At 56.4% G+C, this 22,192-nt stretch overlaps 1 protein-coding gene across 2 annotated transcripts in view; it reads right to left on the reverse strand.

Moving 5' to 3' along the window:
- Sdk2 (sidekick cell adhesion molecule 2) overlaps positions 1 to 20,837 on the reverse strand; it is a 218,777-nt gene extending 197,940 nt beyond the window's left edge. For both annotated transcript variants that reach the window (XM_048366286.1, XM_048366287.1), the window contains exon 1: positions 20,485 to 20,837. In XM_048366286.1, coding sequence (XP_048222243.1) covers positions 20,485 to 20,548 — 64 coding nt within the window. In that variant the 5' untranslated portion in view covers positions 20,549 to 20,837. The remainder of the gene's footprint in view (positions 1 to 20,484) is intronic.
- Positions 20,838 to 22,192: the final 1,355 nt, after the last annotated feature.

The raw sequence follows: 22,192 nt of genomic DNA on the forward strand, positions 1-22,192 counted from the left end.
AAGGGAATTGAAAATACTCACGAGGAAGGATGAAGTCGAATCCCTACCTCACACCACAGACAAAAGTGGACTCAAAGGGAGAGAGCACCCAAAATGGAAGCGCGGAACTATAAAACTCTTACAAGAAAACACAGGGTTACATTTTGATGACCTAGGATTTTGTGACGGAGTCTTAGAAGTGATGAAAGAAAAATATATTCACGTTGCTGGACACCCGTGCCTCATGTCTGTAATCCGACCTACTCCCGAGGCTGAGATCTGAAGATCATGGTTCAAAGCCAGTCTGAAAAGGAAAGTCCATGGGACTCCTACTCCAATTAACCACCAAAAGCTAGAAAAGGCGTTGTTTCTCAAGTGATAGAGCACTAGTCTTGAGTGGAAAAAGTTAAGGGGTAGTGTGCAGGCCCTAGATACAAACGCCAGTATGGGCACACACACATGCATGTGCATACACACTCACGCACAAAACAGTTAATTTGTCCTTGAGCAAAATTAAACACTTTTTTAGGACGTGGAGGTGTGGTTCAAGTGGTACAGCATCAGCTTTGAGTAGGAAAGCTAAGAGACAGCACCCAGGCCCCGAGTTCAAGCCTCAGTACTGGCAGGAAGAAAATAAAAGTGAAAAACAACAAAATGAAGAGTAGCTATTAAAAACCTTAAACACTTTTATGCATCCAAAGACATTATTAAAATTGTAAAAAGACCATTTACAGAATGAGAGAAAGTATTTTCAAATCTGAGATCTGACCAAGGACTAGGATACAACATATGTAAAGAACTCAACAATGAAATAAAATTAATTTATAAGAAAAGTCTAAAAATGGACAAAGGACTTAAACAGTAATTTCTCCAGGGAAGAAATATAAGCATCTGAGCAGCACATGAAAAGATGGTCAACATCATTACTCATTAGGGCAGCCCCAAATCTTATCCACCGGAAGAGCAATAATCACACCAATGGAATATGACAGGTGTTGGCGTGAAAAAATGGAAACTCTGACACTGCTGGTGAGACATTCAATTATTCAGTAACTATGGAAAACAGTTTATTGAGCCCCCTGCAGATTAAACATAGGATCAGCATCTATATTCGTCAGCAATTCTGCTCCCCGGTAACATCCCTAAAAGAACTGAGAACAAAAATGTGTACACATATTACACAGCAGCACAACTAACCACGGCCGAAAGGGAACTATGCTTAAATACACGTCCACCGACAAACGAATGGTAATCGCATATGATTTCATTCAGCTGTAAGAATGAATGACCGATACATGCGCCAACATGGATGGAACTGGAAGACATGCTCAGTGAAACAATCCAGACATGGAATGATTCCATGTCTGAAATCTCCAGAATAGGTAAATCCGCACGTATAGGTTGCAGATGGGATGTTACTGGGGACTAGAAAGAGGAGGAGAAATGGGGAGCAACTGCTTACTGGGCAGGGGGGTTTCTTTTTGGGGTACTGGAGTATTTTGAAACTAGACAGATGCAGTGGTTCTTCAATGCGGTGAGCTCAGCCGTACACGCCACCAAATCGTTTGGCTTTAAAAGCGGTCAAGTTTATGCGGTATGAATTTCCCACCTGTTAGAGAGCTCACAGTTCAGAATTCAGGACAGGAGCAGGGATGAACTTGCTTAAAATACGCCGCACACATGTATGGAATTATAAAGACGTACCCCCCTCGTAGTACTAATGTATGCCATTTTAAAAGCGAAACAAAATTCAAAAAATAAAAAAGGGGAAGGAAAAAAGAAATCAGGGTAAATATGAATGCCAGAAAGTACGAGGGAGTCCTTGCGAGAGTCAAGAGGAGAACCCTAAATTCTATGTGCAGACTGGGCCCCAATCTCCTGAATCAGAGGTGCTGAAGAGCACGGTGAGGATAAAAGAACTAAGCTGAAATTCGAGCCCTGCCCCCAGAGAGCTAGCCAACCAATTCTCTTGAAAGCACAGGTAAAGCCAACACACCAGAGAAATATAACAGGACCTAGATTCCTCATAACACACATTACAATGCCCAGAATACATACCGAGGTAGTCTACATGAGAACATATCGCCTGTTATCAAGATGAAAAAAAACCTATCAATGGTACTGACCCTGCAATGGCTAGATACTGAAACTAGCAGCTGCGCATTTTAAAACAGCCTTGTTACTGTATTCAATGAGATGAATGGCACTAAGCCTTGAATGAATGAGATAAGAGTGTATCTGGAGAGTTGGAAACTTTATATATCACATACATACACCTGTGTGTGTACGCATTATATATGTGTGTACATAGATGTGTATGCCATATGGAAACCTTAGCACTGAAATATAAAATACACGAAACTGGATGAGTCAGGCACCCGTGGCTCCCACCTGTAATGCCAGCAACGTGGGAGGCAGAGATAGGGAGGAGCGAGGTTCCAGGGCAGCCTGGGCATGGAGTCCATCTCAACAGGAGAAGCTGGATATGGTGGTGGGCTAGTGGTGGCTTGAAGGGCTCTTCTCCCTGTTGAGCAGGGCAGCTTCGACCCTTCTGGATTCGAAAATTCGGGAATTGTTTTCATGTCCGGAGCATGCTTTCTTAGCTCTGAGAGGGGTGCCAAATTTCTCAGTGCCTCTCCTCCACTCCCCCCTGCCCTTCCTCCTCACAACATTTGAGTGTATGTGGGGGTCAGTGGGAGGTGCTGTGGCCCGGTCATCACCTTGTAAGGCAGAGAGAAGATCCTTTGTGCTATTACTGGGGCTTGAACTCAGCACCTGGATGCTGTCCCTTAGCTTGTTTGCTCAAGGCTGGCACTCTACCACTACTAGTAGTAGTAGTGGGTGTTTTTTTGGTGGTTAATTGGAGCTAAGAGTCTCATGGACTTTCCTGCCTAGGCTGGCTTCAAATTGCAGTCCTTACGTTTCAGCCTCCTGAAGAGCTAGCCTTGCAAGTATAAGCCAGCAACACCCAGCCTGACAGGCGAGCCTTCTTGCCCTCCTACCTCCCATGGGGCCTCTGGATTCCCTCAGTGGGACCAAGGTCTCCGGCAGACCACTGGGAACTTTCCAGACTAGACTGGCTCAGGAGCTGTGCTCTGGTGAGGCCTAGCCCGATCTCCAAGGCACACAGCATAGAACCCAAGGGCCTTGATCTCCAGGCCCCTTTGCGCCTATTTCCAAGAGCCGTAGGGCCACTCTTGCCCATCCTGCCTCGACTCACAGCCCCATCTTGGTCGCTGTGCTCCGGAACCTTCCTGAGCTTGCATCTCTGCATTCCAGCCAGTGCGATGTCCCATCTTCCTCAAGTCCTTCCTGCTTCCCCAAGGGAGACGGCCTCCACTTGAACATGGCTTCCTACCTTAATCGGTTCAACAAATATTTATCCAAAGCCAATTGCATGCCAGAAGGGCTCGCCTACAAACGGTAATCTTCATGGTGTGAGCTCTATCATCCTTGACTTACAGTCAGGGAAACTGAGGCTCAGGGTCCTCGAGGCAGCCTGGCTCCAGGGTCCGAGCTGTCCCCAACAGCTCAGTGGTTTTCCACGGGGCTGGAGACATTGGCTGGTAGAGGAAGAGGGCCCCACATGCGTCTGCTCAGGGATTCAAGCAGGTGGAAGGAGGAAGAGGAAGCAGAGGAGTGGGGGGGGGGCCCTCTGATGGCATGCACCCTGACCAGCTCCATTCCACGGCCTCTCTCGAATTTCTCACTTGTTTATTTAAGGGGGGATGCTTCTTCACGTTCTCCTTCTCATACTCAAAGACAGCCGTGCAGACCAAGCAAAGCAGGTCTCAGGGGCTGCTTGTCCAGGATGTAGACTGGGCAGAACGCTCAGGCTCAGGCTCCAGGCTCTCTGCCTGAGTGGAGGGAGGGCAGGGGACACAGGACTTCAGAGCCGACAAGCGGCAGCTTCTCCATATACACCAGGGGAGGAAGGGACTCCAGACTTCCGAGCTCCCTGGGGGCTCTAAAGGGCAGATACAGATTTGCTGGCTGGGCCAAGGCCCGAGACTCTGAGACTGGCGCAGTTGCTCAGTTCTGCTACTGGTTTGATTCTGACCCACATCCCCAGGGTTACCTGGCTGAACTCAGGGAGGCAGGCTAGAATAGCAGAGGCCCTGGTGAGACTGCTAGTGGGAAGTAGCATTTATTGAGCACCTACGGTGTGTCAGTTGCTTCATGCCACTGCAGTGCGACAGACAGCCAGCTTTGCTAGGTTTTCCCAAATTCCTTCAAAGAATCAGCCAGTCAAAAGGGAGAGAAGAGCCAGGCGCTGATCTCCAGGACTTTCCTGTCCTGGTTGGTCTAGCACAACGATCGGCCTTCCAAGTAGTTTGGGATGACAGATGTGTCCCACTGGGCCCAGATACAGGTTGAGAAGGGACCTGAGGAACTTTTCTGCCTGGGCTGGGCTTGAACAACAATCCAGGCCTTCCAAGTAGCTAGGACTACAGGCACGAGCCACCAGTATACCTGGCTGGAATTCACATTTTCTGACTGTTGTTGTTTGGACCTTGGCTGTTCTCCAAGGCCCCTGGGGTAAGGGCTCAGTCAATGCTGGTAAACGGTGGAAACGTGAAGAGGTGGGGCCTAGAGGGAGGGCCTTAAGTCACCAGGGGTGGGGACGACGGGACCCCCAGGCTCTGTTTCCTTTTGCTCTTGGCCATAAGGTGAGAAGTCTGGGTGAAGGAGAGAGGGAGAGGAGAGGGAGAAGAGAGAGGGAGAGGAGAGAGAGGAGGGAGAACAGGAGAGAAGGGAGAGGAAAGTGACGAGAGAGAGAGAGAGAGAGGAGGGAAAGGAAGAGGAGGTGGGGAGGGAGGGAGGCACATACCAGACAGGATCAGGCAAGCAGGTGCCGGACACTAAATTCCCAATTTCGCTCCTCCATTCCTGGGCCTCCTACACAACCCCGGAGAAGGTTCCAGGCTTGTCCTCCATTATTCTGCTGCACCCTCTGCCACGTCAGGCACGGGACAGCGGGACAGGGAGCAGAGAGAGCACTGAGGGGACCGCAGGAGGACATTGTTCCTAGGTGTCTGGACCTCGTGTCCCAGAGCAGGAGAGAGGGGTCTGGAGAGGGGAGGGGATCCACGAGGCTGGCCTCCCCAGTAGACAGGCCAGACTTTCCTGGAGGTGGCGGGCGGGGTGGAGGTGCGCGCCCTCACCCCGAGTCCTCTGTTCAATGTGACAGGCCGCCATCTTGACATTCGTAACCATTTTCCAACATGGTACCGGGATGTCCTTTTGCACTGGGCCCTATGAATACGGTGGGCGGTGCAGCAGTGGGTGGGAGGGGCATCCACACAGCCGGACCCTCTGTGACACGAGGACTGGAACCCGCCAGAAGCTTCAGGAGCGCGAGGAGGAGGAGGAGGAGGAGAAGGAGAAGGGCCTTCTGGGAGCTGGGCAGGGACAGCTGAGAGCGAGCCCGGCCCCTCCCCCATGCGGGTCTGTGGTGACAGCTAAGCAGCTGGCCCCGGCCGGGCAGCAGAGCAGAGGCCCAGCTGCCTTAGGGCCTTGGTCTCTCCAAAGAAACTTCCAGGGGGACACCAGGCCCCCCCCGCCCCGTGCCAGGCGGGTGTGGCTCAGCTGTGCCAGCCTGTCCCCCAGGCTTCTGTGGAATGCCCGCCAAGCCCTACATGTCCCTTTTGAGACCCAAAAGGAAAAAATGTCAGGAAGAGAGTTGATTCTAAGTTCTGGCCCGGCCTGCAGCTTGTCCCCTGTCACTCGAGACCGGTGCAGAAACTAGACCTCGGGCCCGAACCCACCCCCCCCACCCCCCTGCAAGAACAGGTGCTGGCATCCGACAGAGAGGACAAGTAGTGTGGAGTCTCAGGCAGGGAGGAAATGGCTTCCTTGGGCTCAGTACATTCTAGAAAAATGGCATGGGGAGAGAGGGGGTGCTCTGGCCAGAGGGACAAAACAAAGGCCCCCATGTGGCCTCTGGCTGGAGTCCTATGGCTGGTTGATCCTGAGCTTAGAGCCCTAGGTTGGGGAGGGAGGGGCAGCAATGAATTTTTGGGGGTGGGGGGATGAGAGCTCTTCATCTAGTAGCCCCCATCTCCATGATGTACTGCCCAGGCTAGCACTGCCTGGGGGTACAGAGGCCGAGGGGAACTCCCCCGGTGCTGGGTGGTTGTGAAATGCATCTCGCATTTCCCACTCAACCGGCCCACCTTTTGGTTGCTAGGAGGGGTGGTATTCGAACTTGCGAACTCACGGGGCAGGGTGGGGATAATTAAAATGCATTCGCACAGGAGAAGCACTAAGGCCAGCGTGTTCAGGTCTCCGCGTACATCTGTCTGTGCGTGACACGACACCGTTTTCACTTTTCAGAGACACCTAACATCATATAACAGACAAGGATGACAGGGACAGTGATCACTGCCACCTGGGAACTCCTGCCGGACAGCACACATCAGCCTCGCTTCCTCCCACCGGAGCCGGCAGTCCTGGGTCCCTGTCCTGGAGCTCATGGTTCTGCTGGGGAAGGGAGGGGGGCTGAGCCCAAGGGGGTCCTGGGCAGAGGCCACCCTGGCTGAGCGAGCCCTCGCAGAGGAGTCAGGAACACAGCAATCCAACCCCCACCCCCCCATGCCGGGCCCCACACGGGCCTTGCTCCCAAACATCTCACCAACTGCCCTTCCAACTACCCTGCAGGAATGAAGGTGTTCTGCCTTCTGCTTTGAGCCCACATTTAACAGCTATGGAAAAATGGAGACTTGGCTAATTTGGCCCCAATTGGGTTATTTTTGTTGTTTGTTTTGTTGGTCCTGGGCGCTGTCCCTGAGCTCTTTTGCTCAAGGCTAGCACTCTACCACTCGAGCGACAGCTCCAATTCCAGTTTTCTGGGGATTAATTGGAGATAAGAGTCTCACTGACTTTTCCTGCCTGGGCTGGCTTTGAACTTCGATCCTCAGATCTCGGCTTCCTGAGTAGCTAGGATTACAGGTGGGAGTCACCAGGGCACAACAGCCTCAGTCTCTTAACCCTAGAGGTTAGAGCTCAGCCCCGGGAAAACAGCCTCATGAAAGGTCTCTTGGGGAGGCAGGAGAGGGGAGGCTGCCTTCTGCCACACCTAATGGTGGAGAACACAGGCTAGGAACCCAGGGCCTGGGGGCAGTTCTTGAATCTGCCATTCCCCGAGCTGTGTGACGTGGGGCACCTTGCTTCGTTTCCTGATTCATCCAATGGGAAAGCAGGCCTCTTCACACTGAGAGTTAACCAAGAGGCTCGAGGAGCAATTCACACAGAATGGTGCCCGGCGTGTATCTTCTGCCTGTGTTGCCTCTTGTCATTGTGCTCTGAGTTCTGGGTGACCCCTAGAGCCGAATATGTAGGGGCCAGTTATGCACTCTAGTTTCCCAGAACTCAGCTCACAAGCCTTATATGACGGAGGCCAAGAGTTTGGGCAGGACGCATGCCTATGATCTCAGCTACGCAGGAGCTATGCAGTCTGAGGCTAGCCAAGGTAGACATTATCATGATTCCATCTCAAAAAAAAAAAAAATCAACTAAACAAATAAAAATCCCCAGGCTGGGCATGAGGACCACGCCTGAAGTCTCAGCTAGGTAGGAGGCAGAGATGGGAGGATCTAAGTCCCGGGGCAGCTCCAGGCAAAAAGCACAAGACCTAATGTGAAATAAAAACAAAACAGAAAGAGTCGGGCGTGTGGCTCCAGTGGTAGGGCTCCTTCCTAGAAAGTAGAAGGTCCCGAGTTCAAACTTCACTACCACGCCTCCCCTCACCCAACCCCCCACACACAAAGAGTTGGGATAGCAGAGGATCGTCTAAAGCAAGATGGCTGGGAGGTCCACGAGAATGGGGTCAGAAAATAGAGAGTTGGAAAAGGAGAGTGGAGGTAAAGGGGCCCTCCATCGCTGCCCGAGGGCCGGCTCTAGGTGGTCACCCCTGCCTTACTTGATGCAGACCTTCAGACCCACCATGCACCAGAGAACAGCCCCCCTCCAACCCACACCCAGTGACTGTCCATGTCCTGCTTCCAGCTGCTCCCTGGCGGGCATTGTCTGCGCCCAGAGACCACGGATTGCAGCCACCCGCCTCCAGCCGCTCTGCCTCTCCCTCCTGCCCTCCCGAGATGCTAGGATGCCACTGTGTCCATAGCTCAGATTCCTACATGGGGAGGGGGGATGCAGCTGAGAAAGAGGGACCAGAGAAATCTCAGTTCTGCCCAAGGCTGGCTTTCCAGCCAAGGAGAACAGCGCAGTGGTCGGAGCCTGCAAAGGGGGAGGAAAACCCAGGCTCTGGACGCTTCCTCATGTCTCACAGAAAGACATCCTCCTCTTCTAGGAAACGGGGCAGCCTCTCGTCATCTGACCCCAGTGAAGCTCCAGGCTCCCCTGGAGTTGTGGCTCACTCATTGGCCTCCAGAGGAGGCGGGTGGGAAGGAAGCCATGTCATCGGGGTGTGGCTTCTACAGAATGGTCCTGGGGTCCCGTCTGAGGAGCCCCTGGGCGGGGGACTTGCCCCGTCTGGGCCTGAGTGGTTGGAGAAGATGAGGCTCACGCTGGCGGCTCATCATTGATGCCTGCAAACAGTAAGGATGGAAACCCGGTCCCTCCCGGTGTCTCCAGGGAAGATGAGGGTACCCCACATCCTACTCAGCTCAGCTCTGGCTCCCCTCCCCTCAGTCAGTGACCACCCCCTCGGGGCAGCCCCCTCCGATCGCCTCTGTGAAGCCTGTAACCACCCACCACGACCCTGCCGGCTCCAAGCAATGCGGTAGGTACACAACAAACAACAGGCTTGATGCCTCGTTGCACCTGGCACATAGTAGGTGCTCAGAAAATACTTGAAGAGCCAACAGCTTTTGCTGTCAGCTTCGGTGATCCATTAGCTCATGAGAGTCACCTTGGAGCCTCGGCCAGGCTCCATCCTCTCCGGGAAGGGAGGCCTCTGGGCTGGTTTCTGACTTACATATAAATATATGATATTTATATAAAAATAAACATGTAAATATATAAAATACATAAATATATATTATATAAATAAATGTATATGTACTTTTTTTTGGTCTGAGACCAGGACTCGAACTCGGTACCCGTGGCCATTTTCACTCATTGGCTGACACGCTACCGACTGAGCCACAGTTCCAGCCCCGGCTTTACGTATTTTAAGGAAGGAGATTATCATGGTGTGGGTAAATATCCCCACACACTAAAGGCTTAGAGGCCAGCGGGGCTCCTGCTACTGGGGAGGAAGTGAGGCCATGGGGCGTGGCTTCAGAGGAGGGGGCGTGGCCTCGAGGGAGGCGTTGGCCCTCAGACCCTGGTGTCCTCGCTGGCTGGGCTCACTGGGGTGGGAATCTCATCCACTAGGATGCACTGTGCTGTCACAGGCCCGGAGCGATGCTACTTTATACTAAAGGAGAACTTTGGCTTTGTTGTCGGATATTTGCCATGGTAATGGAAAAGTGGCTGTCACAGCCATTAGGAGCTAGAACTTTCTGAAGAACTAAGAGAAGCAGCAAGGAGTGGTCAACTCCCCTGCCCTAGGTAAGGTCGCAGGTCAAGGTCACATCATGTGCTCCTTAAGCTTCTTACAGCCCTCTGTGAAGGGGCAGTCACAGGCTCCTGGGGGCAGAGGGGACCCAGTCCAGCCACCACCGGGGACACCACTATTGGAGACCAAACTTGGCTGCCGGGATTTCTCAAAGCATGGGCCCAGATCAGCGGCATGGTCACGCGCAGGAATCCGTTAGCGGTGCACAGTTTCCGGACCCTACTCCAGAGCTTCGGTTTCAGAAACACCAGGCTGGTGACCGGATCAAGTGTGAGGTCCGCGGCTGCTGGCCATCCCCATTCGAGGGCCTGGATCGCAACTAGCGTGAGCCTCCCCCCTCCTCCCCGTCCACCAGCCTCCAGGAGGCCGCCTTGGCTCGCTTGGACCCTGCCCCGTGCAGGCCTGCTCCCCGCATTGGGCCAGGGCAGGCAAGTTCCTGGAGATACAATGCATTCTAACATCGCCGGCGAGGTGGCAGGGGGAGCAGACAATGGGCCTTGTGTTCCCCCCACGCCTTCCCGCGCGCCACTCTGGAACCAGAGCTGGAGAGGAAGGAAGGCTGAGCCATCCAAACACCACACTACCCAGCGCCGGTCCCCGCTCGCCTCTCCCTAGACTCTTACCCTCTCTCCTCCTAGCATGGTACTGTAGGCCTTGCTCCTGATGAGCTACCCAGAACCTTCTAGGGTCCCCCTCATCACAGCCTTAGGGGGCCATACCAACACCTCCCCTCCCTCCATGTCCAGGGGAGGGCAGAGGAGGGCGGGCAGTGGACAGGGCTCTCCAGCCACCCGAAGCCACAACCCCCAGCGGCCTTCTCTTGGTGGCTGATTTCTCTTCATTAGTGCAATCACATCAACAGTGACAGCAGCGTATTTATTACCATCCTGACGACAGCCATTTCTCACCCAGTGATGCGCAGACTGATAATGAGCTTGGAGCAGAGCTAATGAGGAACTCCCCCCACCCCCCCCCCGGCCCTCCTCACCAGCTTGAGGGCCCCGAGATGGCCTGCCCGCCCACCTACCCCCTGCCTGCACCAGGGCAGGGAGAGGCCATGCTACATGAGGAGCTCAAGGGTCACCGGGCAGCGAGCGCACTGCCCGTGGGAGGGGACCGCAAGGCTGGCAGGGCAAGATGTGCTGGGCCCAGACTCAGGACAGGACCCCGAGTCTCCTGTGGGCCAGGACAGCTACAGACAAACCGCGGCCATGGGCCAGGCTGATTGCTCAATGGAGAGAGCTGGGATGAATGCTTTGGGGTCTGTCTCCCTAAGCAAGGAGGTGAAGGGGCCTCCGTTGAAAACACTGAGCTAGTACTCCCTGGGTAGGGTGGGGTGTTCAAGGCTGCCACAGGCAAGGATGGTAAATGTTGCTTGGTACATGACAGAATAGACACGTATGATTCTTCTGGGCTTCTCACTGGCTGCCCATGGCCACTTGCCTGTGTGGATCTTTTTTTTTTTTTTCTGGTCCTTCAATGATGTTATAAATATTCAAATGGCCCTTGATAGACGAAAACAGAAGGTTCCTGTCCCTGGCATGGGGCTGGAGGATGGTCACTTCTGGAAGACAAATGCAAATAGACCACAGAAAACCTGCATATTAAGTTATTATCAGCCGAGCTGGCCTGAAAGTGAATTTTCTTGTTGTTGGATCCTTTCAGAAAACTATCAAATTGCTATGAGTTTCCACAGATATACCATCTGCCCTTCACCCAGCCTTGCAGGAAGTTGGCCAGAAAAGTACGAATGTTGTTGATATTGTTGATATCGAAGTTCAGAAACATTCCGTGAGTCGTCAAGGTCACCGGACTTGTAGGCAAGAGACAATGCACGCAGTCAGCTGGTAGCCTGGCTAAGGCTATTATGGGTCTGGTTAACGTAGCCAGGAAGCTCGGCTTGTCCGGAAGGCACCCACGTGTCCACGCGGAAGACAGCTCCACACCGGACACGGCCCAAGCCCAGCACTTCTGAGGAGTCCGCAGACCCTGCCAGTGCTGGCCGTCGGGGCTGCCAGTCCGCGTGTCCTGCCCCATCCTAATCAAAGGGAGGGAGGAGGCAGGAGACAGGCCCGCAGGGGTCTAGATGGAGGAGACTGGCTGAGGCTGAAGTTGATGCCAGAAATATCTGCCACCCAGACAGCAGGGGCACCATGGGCACACATCAGCCGTGGTCGACGGTAACCGGGGCCCACCGCCCAACTATGTTGGGGACACAACTGCTTTAGAGGGTGGGTGTGGGTAGAAGACATGGTAGGAAAAAAATGAAAAAACATAAAGAATTGAAATAGGTAAGTAAGGCATCTTGGAGGTTTCTGGAGGATCTGGCCTAAGGTTTGGACCCAAGTGTTAGATAAGGGTATCTCATTCAAGTTTTCCAAAGCACCTTTCGCTACATGTCCTTGAGAGTCCAACAACCCATGAGGAAGATACACTACCTTTGCCAGCAGCACTCACTGGCTTTAAAATGCCGTGTGTGTGTGTGTGTGTGTGTGTGTGTGTGTGTGTGTGTGCCTGCCAGTACTGGGGCTTGAACTCAGGACCTTGTACTCTCACTTGGACCATTGGAGCCACAGCGCCACATCTGGCTCTGTGTGTGTGTGTGTGTGTGTGTGTGTGTGTGTGTGTGTGTGTGTGTGTGGTGTTTGATTGGAGATAAGAGTCTCATAGACTTTTCTGCCCAGACTGGCTTTGAACCCGATCTCGGCCTCTCAAGTATCTAGGATTATAGGTTTGAGCCACCAACACTAGGCTGACAGTGCCCTTTGCATGTCAAAACAGAACTCAGATAGGCTATGGAACAGAATACACATTTCCACTTATTTAAAAGATAAACCATGAGGAAGAAAAAGGTCATGGGGACGCAGACGGGGCAGCTTTGAGCTGTGCCCACCGCTCCTGTATTATAGTAGCCGACGGAAGACACTAAAAAATGCCTTCGCGAGTCCCCGTCCTGCTTCCGCAGGAAGGGCCTTTTAGTTGCACAATGAGAACCCGATGGCCTGGCCTCTGGGGCCCTTGTGGCATCATGACTTGTCACCTTCTCTCTGTGGCTTTCACTGGCACTCTTACCGTGCTGCCCTTATTTAAAGAGCTCGGTTCATTAATTGGGGAGAGAATAATTGATGTCTAATACCTGCATCCCGGCTGATGAAGGGTTATTATCTAAACCCAAGGAGCTTATAATTAAAGAAATCCGTCTCACGCACATTACGAGATCATTCCGAATCAACAAGACCAAAATGGCCCAGTGAAACATCTCTACCCATAGGCATGCCGACAGTGTAGAAGCTGGGTTGCGGGGGGGGGGAGGGGGCGGGGGGTGGGGCTGGGTTTCAGCTGGTGGTTCGGGATGGTGTCACAGGAGTCTGTGGGGGACAAATGAGATGTGAGTGGGACAGGGATCCATTAGGAGAGAGAAGGGGAAGAGGGCATGGGGGCCCGTGTGTGTGTGTGTGTGTGTGTGTGTGTGTGTGTGTGTGTGTGTGTGTGGTGCGGGGGTGGGGGAGGTGATCTAAACTTAGCAGGCTAACCTAGGGGAGAGAGCTGAGACTACAGGGGTGTACAGGGGCAGAGTGCGGAGAGGGATGTGAGCGGGGAGGGGGGAGGGGGGCATACCAGCTCTTGGCATCCAGAGCTTATGGCTGATACGCTGTGGGCATCAATGGGGCACCCCAGTTGTCCGGTGGGTGTGGGTGTTGGTATAGGTGGCCCACTTCCTGTTCCCACCAAGCTGGAGAGAGGTCTGCAGTCACAGGCGACGGTTCTCAAATCTCCCAGGCTGGCCCCAAGTCGAGGGACGAGCACTTTCTGAAGATGGATACCTCGGCTAGATCAAAAGCAGTCCTCTGACCCGCGTTCTTTGCCTTTCTTGTTCTTTTTTCTTTTTCTGGCAGCGCTAGGGATGAAAACCAGGACCACGCACATGCAAGTGTCTCCTTCTTAACACGTCAAGTGATCTTTGCAAGTTGCTCAACGTTTCTGAACTTCAAGGCCGGCAAAAGGATGTTAAAACTTTGTGGCCAATGTCCTTCTCCTAAATGGACTGAAGAGCAAATGGGGTCTCTCTGAAGGACACCTATAGAAATTTGACGTCTTACGATAGAATCCAGTAAAACCACAGAAAACAAAACCCCAAAAACCTTCCCTTAAGAGCACAAACAGCTGATAATAGCCTAAAATGTAAGTTCTTTGTGGTGTATTTTGAATTTGGAGCTGGACGGAGTCTTTTTAATCTTAGCACCCATGAGCAATTTTTTTTTTTGCCAGTCTTGGGGCTTGAACTCAGGGCCTGAGCATTGTCCCTAAGCCTTTCTGTGCTCAAGGCTAGCACTCTACCACTTGAGCCACGGCGCCACTTCCAGGTGTTTCGGTTTATGTGGTATTGAGGAATTGAACCGAGGGCTTCATGCACGCTAGGCAAGCACTCTACCACTAAGCCCCATTCCTAACCCATGAGCAGTGTTTTTATTTTGTAGCTGTACAAAGGGGTTTCAATTCAAGGAGTCAGATAACCAGGACAATGCATCTCGATCAGTGTCACCCTTCCATTGCTCTCCCTTTCTTTCCCCATGCCATCGATACTCGCGAGTGTTGTGCTTCCATTTTCACCTGGGTCCACCGAACATGATGACTGTACTTGCCTGCCCTTCCTCTCTCCATTCCACAGAGAATCTCTGAACCTCATAAGCAACTCTCTAATAACAGAAGTTTCGTTGCCACTGGAGATTTCGGAGGGACCAAAGAAACAAGCCGTGGGGGCGAAAGTGCCTGTCCTATACTGATCACAAAGCTGACCTTGTTTCCCTGTGTCCAAGACGAAGGTAAAAAATGACACTGGGGCTGGGGATATAGCCTAGTGGCAAGAGTGCCTGCCTCGGATACACGAGGCCCTAGGTTCGATTCCCCAGCACCACATATACAGAAAACGGCCAGAAGCGGCGCTGTGGCTCAAGTGGCAGAGTGCTAGCCTTGAGCGGGAAGAAGCCAGGGACAGTGCTCAGGCCCTGAGTCCAAGGCCCAGGACTGGCCAAAAAAAAAAAAAAAAAAAAAAAAACAAAAATGACACTGGTGTAGGGACACTTATTCCGTGCACAGTCCCGAGAACTTGGCATTCACCCACAGCTGCCACAAGCCACCCACGTAAGGAGAGAAGAAACCGTGGCACAGAGAGACTGTGTCACTCCTCCAAGGACACTCAAAAAGCAAATGACAGGCGGGACTGGAACCCAGGGAGTGTCCACATGTCCGATTCCTTAGTGGCCTGTCTGTCCCCCAGGGACCTCCTGTGCTGTAGGCATCTGCTCCAGCTCCCATAGTTCAGTGCAGGAAGTGGAGAACCGGCAGGGGTCCCCTCGGGAGCTCACATTAAGCCATGACAACCCCAGCATCCGTGTGTCCAGTCGTAGTCTCGACCGTCGCTCTGATTCACAGACAACACAGCAACCGCCTCGCCAGTCTGTTCCTCCAGAGACACCCAGGGGAGCTTCCAGCCTGGGGTGTCTGGGTGGGGGGAGGGGTGTGGTTCTGAGAGATGCCAGAGGCCTCCCCAGAATTCCCCGAGCGGACGGCATTATGCGTATCATAATTCCCTCCCACCGGATTATCACATCATCAAAATGTCATGGCCCTTCTGGGTCACTAATCGCTTCCCAGTGGCAGAATACTCCACTTGCCTTTCTTCACCCTTGCCTTCCACCCCCTCTCGCTATGCTCTGGTCCATCTGGGAGATTCCTGTGTGGCCCCACTTATCCACGCCCCACATGATTGGAAGGAGATGCCGCCAATCGTGCGGGGCCATGTCGCAGAAAGCAGGATGGGAGGCCTGTCAGGTTCGGCCAACCTCCCCAAGGGCAATGCTGAGAACCAGGAGGGTCTGGAGGATGAAGAGCCCGGACACGCAGCCCTGGCAGCCGGAGGGCAGCCCGCCTCTCGGGCACCTGGAGGCCTGCACTTCCCAGCTCCAGTGAGTGGCCAGCCCCGAGGGAAGGGCAAGGGGCTGAAGTCATTCAGTGTCCACACAAGCGCTTCCTCCCCCATTCGCCCCCCCAGCATGGATGAGGGACCCTACCTATTTCAAATGGTACCCCCATGCGTAGACCCTCACCCCAAATTATCCACCCCCACCTCATTACAGAGGTGAGGGCTGGCTTTTGGTAGGGGCCTCACGTCCAACCGGCCGGGCCTGCTACAGGCAGCTTCTGCTGTGGAGCTGGAGTTGAGGCGGGGGGGGGGGTACCACTGCTGAGGCCAGCCCCCCCTCATCCCAGGAACCCCAGATGCCTGGCAGAGTGAGGGCTACGTGGCACCAGGGGGTGTAGGAAATTCAGGGAGACCACAGGCACTTAGTTCATAAGCCATCAGCCTGACCAGACAGGAAGCTGATGAGCATTCATTCACTCATTCAGTCACTCACTTCATTCATTCCCATGTCCAGCCGAGAAAGAGCAGCCCACTGGAAGAGATAGGGCGGGCAGCAGGCCCATGCTCGGAGATGCCATCACATGGTTACTGAGCGACCGGAAAGGGACATGATTAGGCCAGGTCCTGGAGGAAGCAAGGAGTGGGCTTGAACACCTGGGAGGAGGGGGGGCACTGGCACAGGAACAGCAGGAAGCTCAGGGCCGGTGGGAGGTGAGCTCCAGGATGAGCAAGGGGGTTCTCCCCGGGACAGGAGTGTGTGGTGGTGGTGGGGGTGGGGGTGGGGAAGGGGCGACACCAAGAGGTGGCAGGGGAGACTGTGTGGAAGAGAAAGACAGTGAGTTCTGCCATCCTTCCGGCCACCGTGGTGTGTGTTAGCCCTTACCATTTAGGAAGAGCATCTTAGGAGTGGTTGGGAGCATCTCATTTTCATCATGGGGTAGATGTGATTTCCAACAGGCTCCCCATTTCACAGACGAGGAAACTGAGACTTGGTGCCGCTTGGCCCCCTGAAGGAGGGAGAGCCCAAAGAGGCCGCGGCAGCCTGGGCATCCCTTCCCTCCTGGGAGCACCATGCGGACGGCGTGGACAGGCCCCCGGCTCTGTGGGGGCACCTTGGTTGGTTTATACCCAGGAATCTGTACAGATGGGCTCCATGATGCCTTTCCCAGGGCACCCCAAGCAGCCTCTTGACCACAAGGGTCCCTGCTCTGCCTTCTGTCCAACCTGTGGATGGCGGAAGGAACCAGCCTGTTTTCCTTTGCTGCCCCGATGCTGGCCCGTTTGTTGCCGTTGGAATCCCAGGGCCCCAAACCACGATGACTAATTCCCACCGCTCAGACAGGGCGGTCAGCGTGCTCCAGGGAGAGCCGGCGTCACCCAACATCCACCTCACTCCCAGAGGGGGCGGCCAGCCAAGCGGAAGACCCCCAAGACCAACTGCTCGGACCCCACCACCTCGGTGTAACTCACAGCTCCACAATGGCCAGTCTGTGGGCGGCGGCTCGGTCGCCATGACCGAGCTTGTCCACGCGGGCCTGGGGCTGCTCGTGCTGAGCCTGACGGGAGGGGACGGCTCCCAGGGCCTTTTCGTGCACCTTTCCAGACAGACAACAGCCCATTCTAGTGGCGGGCATCTCCAGGTACAAGGTCAAATGCAAACCGGCATACAGTGTTAGCGTATCTGCTTCGAGGGAGCCGTTCAGGCCTGTGTAAGCCCAGGTCTGCTGTAAAGGCTTTGGCCTCTTTCCCAGCCTTTCCCCTCTGGTGGAATGAAGCTCCTGGCCTCTACCCTGGCCTTCCAGTGGAGGACGGGAGGGAAAGGCGGTCAAAAGAAATATTTGCAGGAGAAATGCATGAAAGGAAGTTGGTGAGACAGACGCCGCTGGTGCCTCATCCCAGGCAGGGGAGGGTCTTCTGCGGCCACTAGAAAACACCAAACGTGAACACTCCAGAACGTTCCAGACCCCTTCGCTGCAGCCCAGGGGGCACAGAGGGTGAGGGAAACGGGGACACAGGAGAAGGGAGCGGGAGGGGCACCTCCCATCCCACTCTTATATGAGGCTTTGACAGCTGAGCCCCAGGCAAGCACGACACTGGGGCCTCCTGGTAATTAGCAAGAGGCCCCGATCAATAAGTTATTTTTTGCTGTCAGTAATTAATAATTACAGCTTAGCCACACCATGTAATTAAACTTTCATCCTGCTCCCTCGTGTGCTGTTTGGCTTTTATTGTGATTAGCTCCCAGCACTAAACTTTCTCCCTTTGGAACCTTCTAGGAGCTTCCAGAGTTTGGAGTTTCTGGGTCTTTTGTCAGGGGTTTCCCCACTGTCTGGTTCACTCGGCTCCAACGTGCTCTTGTTCTTTTCCCTAGGCCTGGTTCTCTTAAAAGGATCACAGGAGCAGCTGGCATGGCAGTGTCTGGTCTCTCTCTCTCTCTCTCTCCCCAGCCTGGCAGGGAGCAGAGTCACCAGCACATGCGAACTCCTGGAATATCTCCAGGGCCCCGTGTAACTCTGCAAGGGGGAAAGCTACTATTCCCAGTGTCGCGATGAGGAAACCATGCTCAGAATATCCAAGAAAAATCTCAGCCACTCCCTCTGTCTCTGGCAGCAACGCCAAGGTCTCCAGAGCCTCTCTGGAAGCTGCCAAAGCCAATGTTCCTACAATGTCACTGCATTCCAGCTGGGAAATGAGTTTGAATGACAGGACTTCAGATTGGGCGGGGGGAGGTGGGGGAGTGGAGGGGGCTTAGTATAACTAGGGGAGATAGCTCAAGTCCAGCACCTGTGGAAAAATTAAACAAACTAGATGAAAAGCAGAGATGAAATCTGGCCGGGGGTGGACAATAGAGGTGTGTCTCAAGAGAGGAACAGATGTGTTGTCTGTCACCTCACTCTGTCATGCCTGGAGGTTGGGGTTCATGGGCTCAGAAGTGACAGAATTGTCGGTGGCTTCAAGGATCCTGCTATTCCGTGGATTCACGGCATAGCATCGAATGCAGAGAAACACGGCCTCAAATCCTAAAGCAGGTAAGAAATGACCCTGTGCCCTAGCCCCAGCTTGCCAACATGCAAAGCCAGCACGGCCCCAAGCTGGGACCAGAGGCGGCCTTCCCACAATTCTCTGCAGCTTGGGAAACAAATGGAAGTGGCAGGCAGAGGCTAGCAAACAAACACCAGGAGCCATAGAGCACAAAACCGAGCAGCAGGGGCCTGGAGAGCCAGACCCTCAAAAGACAGCAAACAGGAGAAGCAGGAGAGGGAGGGAATCAATCAAGAGACCTTCACAGCTCTTGACAGGCAGGAACTCAGGGACAGGAGGGAAGACAGGTGGAATTTCAGCCTCACCAGGATGGGCAGGTGTGGGTGGGTGGGGCAGAAGGGATGTGAAGACCCCAGTGGAAGGAGCACCAGGTGCCCCGAGGGGCAAGCTAATGCCCCTTGGAGCTAGCAGGCCCTCCTGAATTCTGACTTAGCAATTCATTGGCATCTCAGAAGGAGCCCATGGAAGAGCAGAGTGGATGCCAGCCGGTTCCTGTTCTGTCCTGGGACATCACCAAGGAAGTCCCCGATAAGGACACCCCCATCTGCAGTCACAGCACACCTGGCCCTGGTTCTCACCCCCCCCCCCATCATATCTTGGGAGTCGCCTGGATGGAGCATCTTCCTCTGAGGGGCCTCAGTTTCCCCATCTGTGAGACGACTTACTAGAACAAGATGACCTCCGAGGTCCCCGCCTGCCGGAAGGTTTTATGACGATCATAAAAATAATAACTTTTATTACCTTACATTTATGGAGATCGTTACAAAATTTCAAAGTGCTTTTACCTAAATTACCTCGTAAAAGTCTCCCCTCCACCCTGTGAGCGCGGGCTGATGATTTTTCTTCTGTGATCTTGGCTCTAAGAGAGACGGCCTGACTGCGTGCACGGGGAGGGGGGGTGGTGGTGGCACCCCTTTTTCCATGAAGGTCCACCCCGACCCCAGAGGTGCAGTGGGACCCTGCCTGGGCTGCAGCCCCCCCCACCCCCCGCCACCTGGCACCCCGGGGTGGGTGGGTCTGGCCCCTCTCCTGAGCCTGGAAAAAGGAAGGCAGAGCCCGGAGCCTGGAGCCCAGAGCTTGGAGCCCCAGTCCAGACTTCGTCTCCCTCCGCCCCCAGCAGGCGCCGCTCGGACACCGCGGGCACCGCCGCCGCCCGGATCGGCGAACCCCAAACGGAGGGAAGCGCCGGTGCCGCCGCCCGCCCTTCTCCTCCGGGACCCGCCGGGGGGTTGAGGGGGGATCGCCCGGACACCCGCTTAGGACGGGGACAGCGCCCCGATCACTCCTCGCCCTTCCTACGCGCTCGTTCCCAAGCCCATCGCCACCGCCGCCAGGCTGCTCCAGGCAGCCACAGGTCAAAGCGTCGGCTGCGAGACGATCCGGCCGCCCGCCGGGGACGACGGGGGCGGGCGGCGGGGGGCTGGGGGTGGGCGGGAGGGCGGCCCCAGACCCTCCCCGGGCACCACCCCCTGCGGGTCCGCCGCTCGCGGAGCAGCCCCAGCCCCAGCTCCAGCCAGGCACCCAGCAGACAGGCGCGGGCTCCCGTACGTGGCCCAGCGGGGCAGCGGCTCTCCAGCGCGACCAAGCCGGCGCCCCGCCCTCCTGCCCCTGGTCCCCGCCGGGGTGTGGGGGGGGGGGAACGGCGAGCGCCGGCCGGGCCTGGCCTTCCCCTGCCCCTCCCGCAGACGCCGAACGAGATCAGCCGCCGAGCGAGCCCGGAGAGCTCCGGGGAGCCGGCCGAGGAGCCCCCCGCGCGCGCGCGCCAGCCCCGGGCACCCACCGCGGGCGGGGACGAGGCCGCGCCCCTCCCCCAGCCAGAAGTCACAAGTGTCAGGGAGACCGCCCCCCCCCCCCACAAGGAGAGCCCCGAAACTCCGGGAGGGGGAAAGTCTTGAAACTCCCAGGAGAGGTGCTCGGCAAGGCTAAGCCGGGTCCTCTGGGAGCCGCCCCCACCCCCAACCCCGCGCCACGCCTCCCCTCCCACGCGGGGGGTGGGGGTGGGGGGGGTCCCCGGTACCTTGGGCTCTGGCCGCGCGGATCCGATGCAGGGCGAGCAAAGTCCAGGTCAGCAGCCTCCACATGGTGACCAGCCCGCGGGGGCCCTCCGGATTGTCCTTTCCCCTGAGCCTCGCTTTATAATCCTGGGGTCCGGCACCCCGCAGCTTCGCTCCAGAAAGTGTCCAAGCGACTGGGGTGTACTGTGTGTTCTCGGGGGGGGGGGGACCACGCCGGCGACCCCAATGCTTCCTCCTCCTCCTGTCCAAGTCCTCAGCGTGCCCGGAAGGCGAGGGGGCGCGTGGAGAGGAGGAGGCAGAGCAGTCCTCGCAGACCCGGGGCGCCTTCCTCTCTTAGCACCCCAAGTCCGACTCCTTCTCCCCCGGCAAGGCGGCCTCCGCGACCCGATCGGGCCGCTGGCCGAGCTCGGGAATCCGCAGTCAACTTCAGGAAACTTCCTGGGGTGGCCACGTTGCCCGCCCCCCGCCCGTCCCCGCCCGTCCCCGCCCCCCCCCCGCCCCCGGGCTGGGCTCTCCCGGCCGACCCCGGCGTCCACACCGCCAGTCCAGGCGCCTGGTCTCCCCGGGGGCCGCTCGGAGCCCAGCGCGGGGCGGCCGCGGGTGCGGGGGTCTTTTCAGGGGCGCGGGGCTCCGGGGGGCGCGGTTGGCGTAACGGTCCGAATCTCCCCGGAGCTGAAGTTTTCTTCTAACTTTGCAGGCGGTAAACGGTGGGGCCGAGCTACCCCTCCTGGACTCCACCGCCCCCCGGTGCCCAATCCGGAGACCCTGGGGGCTCCCCGGCCAGCCAGGCAGCCGCCAAACTTTGCAGGTTCTGCAGCCCCGCGCGCCCCCTCCGCGCGCCCGCGTCCGCGCCAGCTGCGGGCCGGTGGGGGCGGTTGCTGGGCTGGGCGACCCGAGGCGGAAGCCCGCGCTCCGGCCGGGCGTGCAGCCTTCGGCCGGCGCGAGGATCCAGACAGCCGGCGCTGCCTTCCGCCGCGCCCTGGCCGGAGCTCTCGGCGAGACGCACGGAGAACCCGGCCGGCAGCTCGGGCTCCGGCGCTCGGCAGCCCTCCTCGGACGCCCGGCACTCACCGATCGCCCGGCCGGCCGGCAGGAGCGGCGGCGGCGGCCGCCCGGGAGCCTCGGCCGCGCCGCCACCGGCCCACCTCGGTCGTCGCCGCAGCTGCTGCTCGCCGCTCCCGGAGCCCGCCGCCCCTCCGTTCCCCGCGCCCGGCGTCCTGAGCTGAGCTGCTCCTGCCTGCACGGAGCCGGAGCTGCGGGGGCAGCGCGAGCCGGGGGACGAGCGCGGCGGAGGCGGAGACGCGAAGAGGGGGGCCGAGCGCTACCCCGTGGCCGCGACTGGAGCACAGCCCGCGCGCCGGGAGGGGGCGGCGGCGGCGGCCCCGAGCCAGGCCCGGGAGCGGGAGCGAGCCCCGCAGAAACACAGCCCCCCGTGCGCGGCCCGCGGGCGCCGGGTGTCGCCGGGGATGGGCCGGGGCGCACCGGGCCCTGCGCGCGCTCTCTAACCTTCCTTTACAGAGTCGGGCCTGGCACCTTCCTGCAAAGGCCTCACCGGACTCGTTTATCTCCTCTACCCTGGAACCCCCAAACTCTTCCAAGCACAGGGCGAAGGAAGGGAGGTTTGGGGGAGAGGGATTCGGATAGCCACTTGATTCGTTGTCTCATCCCTCATCAGACTCGTCCAAATCTGGAAACGCTGGCATCGGAGGG

Source organism: Perognathus longimembris, chromosome 17, assembly GCF_023159225.1.
Source record: "Perognathus longimembris pacificus isolate PPM17 chromosome 17, ASM2315922v1, whole genome shotgun sequence".
NCBI classification, from domain to species: domain Eukaryota; kingdom Metazoa; phylum Chordata; class Mammalia; order Rodentia; family Heteromyidae; genus Perognathus; species Perognathus longimembris.